The sequence below is a fragment of the Chanodichthys erythropterus genome, chromosome 12 (genome assembly GCF_024489055.1).
Source record: "Chanodichthys erythropterus isolate Z2021 chromosome 12, ASM2448905v1, whole genome shotgun sequence".
NCBI classification, from domain to species: Eukaryota; Metazoa; Chordata; class Actinopteri; order Cypriniformes; family Xenocyprididae; genus Chanodichthys; species Chanodichthys erythropterus.
Window position 1 is genome coordinate 83,077 of NC_090232.1, and position 10,108 is coordinate 93,184.

At 39.1% G+C, this 10,108-nt stretch overlaps 1 protein-coding gene across 1 annotated transcript; it reads right to left on the reverse strand.

Annotated features, from left to right (window-relative positions):
• Positions 1 to 65: 65 nt before the first annotated feature.
• LOC137031544 (mucin-2-like) lies at positions 66 to 5,066 on the reverse strand (the record flags this gene model as incomplete). Its single annotated transcript, XM_067402564.1, has 1 exon — positions 66 to 5,066. A coding segment is annotated over exon 1 (5,001 nt), but the record flags the coding sequence as incomplete, so codon positions are not given.
• Positions 5,067 to 10,108: the final 5,042 nt, after the last annotated feature.

Here is a 10,108-nt window from a genome sequence, read left to right on the forward strand (position 1 = left end):
AGTTCTGCAAGTGTTGTAGGTGCAGCAGTTGTTCCTTCAGTTGTAGAAATAGCAGTGTTTGGTACATCAGTTGTTGTAGCAGTAATGGATGTTAGTTCTGCAAGTGTTGTAGGTGCAGCAGTTGTTCCTTCAGTTGTAGAAATAGCAGTGTTTGGTACATCAGTTGTTGTAGCAGTAATGGACGTTAGTTCTGCAAGTGTTGTAGGTGCAGCAGTTGTTCCTTCAGTTGTTGAAATAGCAGTGTTTGGTACAACAGTTGTTGTAGTAGTAATGGACGTTAGTTCTGCAAGTGTTGTAGGTGCAGCAGTTGTTCCTTCAGTTGTAGAAATAGCAGTGTTTGGTACATCAGTTGTTGTAGCAGTAATGGACGTTAGTTCAGCAAGTGTTGTAGGTGCAGCAGTTGTTCCTTCAGTTGTAGAAATAGCAGTGTTTGGTACATCAGTTGTTGTAGCAGTAATGGACGTTAGTTCTGCAAGTGTTGTAGGTGCAGCAGTTGTTCCTTCAGTTGTAGAAATAGCAGTGTTTGGTACATCAGTTGTTGTAGCAGTAATGGACGTTAGTTCTGCAAGTGTTGTAGGTGCAGCAGTTGTTCCTTCAGTTGTTGAAATAGCAGTGTTTGGTACAACAGTTGTTGTAGTAGTAATGGACGTTAGTTCTGCAAGTGTTGTAGGTGCAGCAGTTGTTCCTTCAGTTGTAGAAATAGCAGTGTTTGGTACCTCAGTTGTTGTAGCAGTAATGGACGTTAGTTCAGCAAGTGTTGTAGGTGCAGCAGTTGTTCCTTCAGTTGTAGAAATAGCAGTGTTTGGTACCTCAGTTGTTGTAGCAGTAATGGATGTTAGTTCTGCAAGTGTTGTAGGTGCAGCAGTTGTTCCTTCAGTTGTAGAAATAGCAGTGTTTGGTACCTCAGTTGTTGTAGCTGTAATGGATGTTAGTTCTGCAAGTGTTGTAGGTGCAGCAGTTGTTCCTTCAGTTGTAGATATAGCGGTGTTTGGTACATCAGTTGTTGTAGCAGTAATGGACGTTAGTTCTGCAAGTGTTGTAGGAACAGCAGTTGTTCCTTCAGTTGTAGAAATAGCAGTGTTTGGTACATCAGTTGTTGTAGCAGTAATGGACGTTAGTTCTGCAAGTGTTGTAGGTGCAGCAGTTGTTCCTTCAGTTGTAGAAATAGCGGTGTTTGGTACCTCAGTTGTTGTAGCAGTAATGGACGTTAGTTCTGCAAGTGTTGTAGGTGCAGCAGTTGTTCCTTCAGTTGTAGAAATAGCAGTGTTTGGTACCTCAGTTGTTGTAGCAGTAATGGACGTTAGTTCTGCAAGTGTTGTAGGTGCAGCAGTTGTTCCTTCAGTTGTAGAAATAGCAGTGTTTGGTACCTCAGTTGTTGTAGCAGTAATGGATGTTAGTTCTGCAAGTGTTGTAGGTGCAGCAGTTGTTCCTTCAGTTGTAGAAATAGCAGTGTTTGGTACCTCAGTTGTTGTAGCTGTAATGGATGTTAGTTCTGCAAGTGTTGTAGGTGCAGCAGTTGTTCCTTCAGTTGTAGAAATAGCAGTGTTTGGTACCTCAGTTGTTGTAGCTGTAATGGATGTTAGTTCTGCAAGTGTTGTAGGTGCAGCAGTTGTTCCTTCAGTTGTAGAAATAGCAGTGTTTGGTACCTCAGTTGTTGTAGCAGTACTGGACGTTAGTTCAGCAAGTGTTGTAGGTGCAGCAGTTGTTCCTTCAGTTGTAGAAATAGCAGTGTTTGGTACATCAGTTGTTGTAGCAGTACTGGACGTTAGTTCTGCAAGTGTTATAGGAACAGCAGTTGTTCCTTCAGTTGTAGAAATAGCAGTGTTTGGTACATCAGTTGTTGTAGCAGTAATGGACGTTAGTTCAGCAAGTGTTGTAGGAACAGCAGTTGTTCCTTCAGTTGTAGAAATAGCAGTGTTTGGTACATCAGTTGTTGTAGCAGTAATGGACGTTAGTTCAGCAAGTGTTGTAGGTGCAGCAGTTGTTCCTTCAGTTGTAGAAATAGCGGTGTTTGGTACCTCAGTTGTTGTAGCAGTAATGGACGTTAGTTCTGCAAGTGTTGTAGGTGCAGCAGTTGTTCCTTCAGTTGTAGAAATAGCAGTGTTTGGTACCTCAGTTGTTGTAGCAGTAATGGACGTTAGTTCTGCAAGTGTTGTAGGTGCAGCAGTTGTTCCTTCAGTTGTAGAAATAGCAGTGTTTGGTACCTCAGTTGTTGTAGCAGTAATGGACGTTAGTTCTGCAAGTGTTGTAGGTGCAGCAGTTGTTCCTTCAGTTGTAGAAATAGCAGTGTTTGGTACATCAGTTGTTGTAGCAGTATTGGACGTTAGTTCTGCAAGTGTTGTAGGTGCAGCAATTGTTCCTTCAGTTGTAGAAATAGCAGTGTTTGGTACCTCAGTTGTTGTAGCAGTAATGGATGTTAGTTCTGCAAGTGTTGTAGGTGCAGCAGTTGTTCCTTCAGTTGTAGATATAGCGGTGTTTGGTACCTCAGTTGTTGTAGCAGTAATGGATGTTAGTTCTGCAAGTGTTGTAGGTGCAGCAGTTGTTCCTTCAGTTGTAGATATAGCGGTGTTTGGTACCTCAGTTGTTGTAGCTGTAATGGACGTTAGTTCAGCAAGTGTTGTAGGTGCAGCAGTTGTTCCTTCAGTTGTAGATATAGCAGTGTTTGGTACATCAGTTGTTGTAGCAGTAATGGATGTTAGTTCTGCAAGTGTTGTAGGTGCAGCAGTTGTTCCTTCAGTTGTAGATATAGCGGTGTTTGGTACATCAGTTGTTGTAGCAGTAATGGACGTTAGTTCTGCAAGTGTTGTAGGTGCAGCAGTTGTTCCTTCAGTTGTAGATATAGCGGTGTTTGGTACCTCAGTTGTTGTAGCAGTAATGGATGTTAGTTCTGCAAGTGTTGTAGGTGCAGCAGTTGTTCCTTCAGTTGTAGAAATAGCAGTGTTTGGTACATCAGTTGTTGTAGCAGTAATGGACGTTAGTTCTGCAAGTGTTGTAGGTGCAGCAGTTGTTCCTTCAGTTGTAGAAATAGCAGTGTTTGGTACCTCAGTTGTTGTAGCAGTAATGGATGTTAGTTCTGCAAGTGTTGTAGGTGCAGCAGTTGTTCCTTCAGTTGTAGATATAGCGGTGTTTGGTACATCAGTTGTTGTAGCAGTAATGGACGTTAGTTCTGCAAGTGTTGTAGGTGCAGCAGTTGTTCCTTCAGTTGTAGATATAGCGGTGTTTGGTACCTCAGTTGTTGTAGCAGTAATGGATGTTAGTTCTGCAAGTGTTGTAGGTGCAGCAGTTGTTCCTTCAGTTGTAGATATAGCAGTGTTTGGTACATCAGTTGTTGTAGCAGTAATGGATGTTAGTTCTGCAAGTGTTGTAGGTGCAGCAGTTGTTCCTTCAGTTGTAGATATAGCGGTGTTTGGTACATCAGTTGTTGTAGCAGTAATGGACGTTAGTTCTGCAAGTGTTGTAGGTGCAGCAGTTGTTCCTTCAGTTGTAGATATAGCGGTGTTTGGTACCTCAGTTGTTGTAGCAGTAATGGATGTTAGTTCTGCAAGTGTTGTAGGTGCAGCAGTTGTTCCTTCAGTTGTAGAAATAGCAGTGTTTGGTACCTCAGTTGTTGTAGCTGTAATGGACGTTAGTTCAGCAAGTGTTGTAGGTGCAGCAGTTGTTCCTTCAGTTGTAGATATAGCGGTGTTTGGTACCTCAGTTGTTGTAGCAGTAATGGATGTTAGTTCTGCAAGTGTTGTAGGTGCAGCAGTTGTTCCTTCAGTTGTAGATATAGCGGTGTTTGGTACCTCAGTTGTTGTAGCTGTAATGGACGTTAGTTCAGCAAGTGTTGTAGGTGCAGCACTTGTTCCTTCAGTTGTAGAAATAGCGGTGTTTGGTACCTCAGTTGTTGTAGCTGTAATGGACGTTAGTTCAGCAAGTGTTGTAGGTGCAGCACTTGTTCCTTCAGTTGTAGAAATAGCAGTGTTTGGTACCTCAGTTGTTGTAGCAGTAATGGACGTTAGTTCTGCAAGTGTTGTAGGTGCAGCAGTTGTTCCTTCAGTTGTAGATATAGCGGTGTTTGGTACCTCAGTTGTTGTAGCTGTAATGGATGTTAGTTCAGCAAGTGTTGTAGGTGCAGCACTTGTTCCTTCAGTTGTAGAAATAGCAGTGTTTGGTACCTCAGTTGTTGTAGCTGTAATGGACGTTAGTTCAGCAAGTGTTGTAGGTGCAGCAGTTGTTCCTTCAGTTGTAGATATAGCGGTGTTTGGTACATCAGTTGTTGTAGCAGTAACGGATGTTAGTTCTGCAAGTGTTGTAGGTGCAGCAGTTGTTCCTTCAGTTGTAGAAATAGCAGTGTTTGGTACCTCAGTTGTTGTAGCTGTAATGGACGTTAGTTCTGCAAGTGTTGTAGGTGCAGCAGTTGTTCCTTCAGTTGTAGAAATAGCAGTGTTTGGTACCTCAGTTGTTGTAGCTGTAATGGACGTTAGTTCAGCAAGTGTTGTAGGTGCAGCAGTTGTTCCTTCAGTTGTAGAAATAGCAGTGTTTGGTACCTCAGTTGTTGTAGCAGTAATGGACGTTAGTTCAGCAAGTGTTGTAGGTGCAGCAGTTGTTCCTTCAGTTGTAGAAATAGCAGTGTTTGGTACCTCAGTTGTTGTAGCTGTAACGGATGTTAGTTCTGCAAGTGTTGTAGGTGCAGCAGTTGTTCCTTCAGTTGTAGAAATAGCAGTGTTTGGTACCTCAGTTGTTGTAGCAGTAATGGACGTTAGTTCAGCAAGTGTTGTAGGTGCAGCAGTTGTTCCTTCAGTTGTAGAAATAGCAGTGTTTGGTACCTCAGTTGTTGTAGCTGTAACGGATGTTAGTTCTGCAAGTGTTGTAGGTGCAGCAGTTGTTCCTTCAGTTGTAGAAATAGCAGTGTTTGGTACCTCAGTTGTTGTAGCTGTAATGGATGTTAGTTCTGAAAGTGTTATAGATACAACGTTGTTTAGTGTTGCTCCTTCTGAGGATGTTCTTTTAATAGAGGTTGTTGGTTCTTCAGATGTTGTATCGGCAATGTTTGTTATCTCTGTTATATTATAATTATCTGTCATTTTCTTTGTTGAAATAACAGTGGTTGTTTGTCCTGTTGCTTTCTGTGATACAGTACTCTGCGATCTGGGCGTATCTGTCTGTGCAGCAATTGCTGTGGAAAAATTTGAAGGGACGTGAGCATACAATGGTATTTGTGTTGACTTATTCACCTGTCCTTGAGACTCTTCTTTTCTTCTTTTTTTTTTTTTTTTCCTTTTTGGTGTTTTTGTTTCTTTGTTTTTTTTTTGTTTTTTTGTTTTTTTCTAAGAACAAATTCTGAATTACTCGGAGATTCACTCTTTCCCCGCCATTGACAGAATTTTCTGTCAATCTATTTTCCAAAATACAGGCATAGAAGCAGAAACAAGCGATAAAAGCATTACTTGTGTGATTTTCTCAGCTTTTTGTTCAAAATGTTGTTTTTTAATGAAACTTAACCATATTCAAGTGTTGATAAAAAAGAATGCAAGAAGCTAGAGTTCTTTCTTTTGATATATTGCATGCTTACATATTTGTACAACAAATATTCTGGGGGTCATGAAAGTTTTGTTAAAATGATCAAAAATGTTGGTAACGTTTTTATAAAATGCTGGTGGGGAAAAGGTTAAGAAAATGGTAACACACAGGTCAAGATTAACACAGGTCAGCACTCAATGTTTATTTAGAAATGAGTGTTAACTGCAAAGCATCATAAAATGTAAAACATAAAGGATTTATGAATTTCTGATTCTAAGTTTTGTGTGCTGGTAACACTTTACAATAAGGTTCCATAACTAATCATGTACTAATACCTGAAATAATACTTAACTCAGCATGAACTAATGATTATCAAAAGCATGAATTAATCATGAATCAATAAAGAGCTGACCTTAACTAAGACAGGAGTCATATGGATTCATGCATGAATAACAACAGCCTGAACTACATGTTAGAGCATTTTGATAGTTAATGCATTAATTAACGATTATGGCTAAACCAAATCAAACAGCCTCTCCATCTGACTCCTGTCTTAGTTAAGGTCAGCTCTTTATTGATTCATGATTAGTTCATGCTTTTGATAATCATTAGTTCATGCTGAATGGTATTACAGTTTTTTTCAGTTGCTAACAAGCATTGTTCAATACTGAAACCACATTTTCAAAACTCTTCACACAGTCAGCGAAACAGAAGTCAATGCAGACCAAACTGTGAACCATTTTTCATTGCTTTCAGTCAAAATGCATTCAGTGACCACACTTTTCAAAATTCAGGAAAAAATACTATGTATTTTCAGCACATTTTTCTAATGCTAACACACTGCATTCAAAATGATTAAAAACACATTCAAAACAGAATGATGGCAAATTCCAAGCATTTATGCAGTAATTATTTTAAAATATTCTCAATTTTATAGCCAAAAATTAAAAAAATAATCAATACAAGCTAATTGCAGTTTTAGCTGAATTTCCACCTGCTCCAAGAGAGAGAGAGAGAGCAGACTAGAACCATCACTGTAATTTACTGTAATGAACAACTACACATGTTGTTACAGTAATGTGTAGAATGTATTTTATTTATTCTTTTTTTATTATCATTGCAGCCCTGGAGTTTTTTCCCTCTTTTTTCACCTTTTGGTTATAATTTTCAACAACTATATTCATATAAAAAATGAAATTTTGATTAATTTCTGATTCATTCGAGTTACAAATGCTTTCAATAAAGTGAAATTGTGTTACAGTGTTCTATATGAAGAACTGATTTAAGTGGAAAATCATTGAAACTTTAAAAAAGAAAAGTTCATCAATCATGTAATTCTTCCTGTTGTTAGTGTTTTTTAGGTCAGTGTTTTGTGAATGAAATGTGTGTTTTCTGAATGAGTGTTATTGTTATGATCACCGTCTGTTCCTGTCAGTTCCCGGACTACATTACCCACAATCCTCTCTGCCAATCACCTGCACTCACTCCATCAATCACTATCACTAATCACCACACCCAGCTGCAGTACATTAACAGGACTATAAAGGACTCACACTCACATCACCAGTTTGCGAAGTCTTGATTCCTAGTGACAATTCTGAGCGTTCCTTCTGTCCTGTCTGCTTGTGTTTGATCTTGCCTGTTCCTGTTTCTTGACCCGTTGCTGCCTGTCCTGACCCTTGCCTGTTATACTGTTCTGTGAATGATATCCGCCTGTCCTGACCATTGCCTGCACCCTGATTACGATCCTGCCTGTCCCTTGCTGTTCTCGTCTGCTCCTGATTGACCCTGCCTGTACGACATTCTTAATAAAGCTTGCATTTGGATCTTACCATGACTCCCGCTTCGTTACAGTTATGTTGGTCTGAGTGAGTTTTGTAGCTGAGATGAACTGTTTGGCCAACATTCATGCTGCTAATGCAGACTGTGTGAAGAGTTTTGAAAATGTGGTTTCGGTATTGAACAATGCTTGTTAGCAACTGAAAAAAACTGTAGTATATGATTATTCATGGACACTTATTGTGAAGTGTTACCTGTGTGCTTAACCCCTGTATGTCCTTAAGGGCATTTTTTAAAATTATTTTTCACTTTTTGTCTTTTGTCTGCGCAAACTTCCCAAACGTTTTCTGTTTTCTTGGAGATATGATTCATGTTATTTATAATAAAACAGTAACAATTGTTTAGCTGGGTTTCCATAAAGCTCTCAACTCAAATTTAATTTTCAACCAAAGTTTTAATTTTTTAAGGATTTCAAAGATGAAGTTTATAATATGATGTTGGGTATGTATTTGTGCATTTGTTTGTCAATGTGTTGTCTGTTTTGAATTTTCTTTTGGTAAGAAAGTAAGTGTGTGTGAGTGTTTGTTTGTGCAAGCGTGTGTGTGTGTGTGTGTGTGTGTGTGTGTGTGTGTGTGTGTGTGTGTGTGTGTGTGTGTGTGTGTGTGTGTGTGTGTGTGTGTGAGTGTTTGTTTGTGCAAGCGTGTGTGTGTGTGTGTGTGTGTGTGTGTGTGTGTGTGTGTGTGTGTGTGTGTGTGTGTGTGTGTTTGTGAGAGCATCTCACCCATACAGAGGGCAGACAGTAGCAACAGTCTGCTGGACATGATGTTTTGTCTCATGTTGTTCTCAGTTCATCTTCTATGCTGCAAGATTGAAAACATTTATTAATCAGCATATTCAACATGTACTGTAAAATTTGTGTGAATTTACTATATATTCTAAGTTGGTGCACTTTAATTATTACAGTAGTGGTTCTACAGATTACATTGCTTATAAAACAAATGAGCATTTCTCTGCTATGATGCAGAGGTTTAGCATGTAGTGCTGGAGGTTTGAAGAACATTTCAGGGCAGACATACTGTTAACATAGTTTTAAGAAGAGTTTGTTTTTAGGACTTTTCACAGAATGATGCTGTCTGAGAACATACAGCCACAGAAACCTTCACACGTTCAATTTTATTTTAGCATTTGAAGGGAAAAATCAAAATGTCAAACAGTGGTGGAAAATACATGATTTTGAGTGAAAAGACATTTGTCGAATCTAGAACCAGGACTAATTCATAGGGGTGTAACAATACATCGTTATATCAATATCATGATATAAAAATGTGACGATATGTGTCATTGATGTAAATGTTTTGATTTGAGATATACAGTTATTTTTCAATTTTTCATTTAAGGCTCACAGTAAGGCCAAGCTTACTGTGTTTATAAGGTATAATAATTTTTCAACTTCTAAACCCAAATGAAGATATTTTTATGAAACCTGAGAGTTTCATAAAACTTAAACTATTTAAACTTAAAAGATAAAAAAAAAAGGCAAGGTTTGATAATTAATCTGCTATGTCATGTTTATAACAGGTTATGTTGTCTTGGTAATGTGAAGTTGTCATGACAAAGACACTGACAGGTTATGATCTATTTGTTCATGTCAAGTTGTCATAACACAGACATCTCAAACAATGTCATCTTGGCATTAAAAATGACATAATTGAGCGAATGACATTTAATGACAGCTGTTATAAACATGCATAAAACTCCTTCATATTCATGACATGTAGTGGTCATGTCAGTCTTATGCACACACCTTCAAGTAAAGTGTTACCATCTCAAACTCAACCGAATGCACAAGCACTTTTCTTCGTGAGCATTGGAGCATGTGGCTAAAAAATAGCCAAGAGCACCATTTGCTTTTAAAAACTAAGCTCAGAATCGATTTGCGATGCATTTGGAAAATATCAGCAGTGATCCACGAATCATGATGCATCGATAGAATTGTCCCAGCCCTCCTATTACAGACTTAACATGTGAAAATACCCTTTTGTGTTTTATTTCGCTAACATTTTTCTGCTTTCTGTATAAATGGGTCTTTATATGTGAATGTTCAGATGTCTTTGATTTTGGAAGGAATTCCCTTGCAAGGGTATCATCATATTCAGGGTTCCTTGGCATCATTCAACAGCTACAGTATAACGCCATACAGTGTTGCCACATATGATGTAGATTGCATGTTATGATCACATTAGTAATTAAAGCTGCAAGCAGCGTTGAGAGGGCCCTCGCACCCGGGCTTACCGCCACCCGTTGGCTTCAGGAAAACAGCGAACAGTGGGCGACATGCATGTAAACGAATAAATACAGGACAATTATGGCAAAACACTTCCTGCTGCCAACAGGTGGCGCTATAGCTAACTGAATATTGTCATATAGATGTCTTTAGGCCAGGACTTTTATCACTCATGTGAAGTTTGGGGCAGATCAAACCTAGTATGCCTGAGTTACAACAGCTTCCACAGACACGCCCTTCAACGAAAACTCAAGATCTTTGATATTTAACATCTCAAAGGTCTTGAGATTAGACTGGCCATATATGATGTTGATCTGGTTAAATCTCTATGAGGAGTTAATCACAGTGTAAAACATGTAATTTCCTGTTGCCCCCAGGTGGCGCTATGACTGTAACTGAATATTGTCATATAGATGTCTTCAGGTCAGGACTCTAATAAAACATGTGAAGTTTGGGGCAGATCAGACATTGTATGCCCGAGTTATAACAACTTCCTGTTTCGTGGCGAAACATCGAACTTTGCCAGGCCGCCACAGACACGCC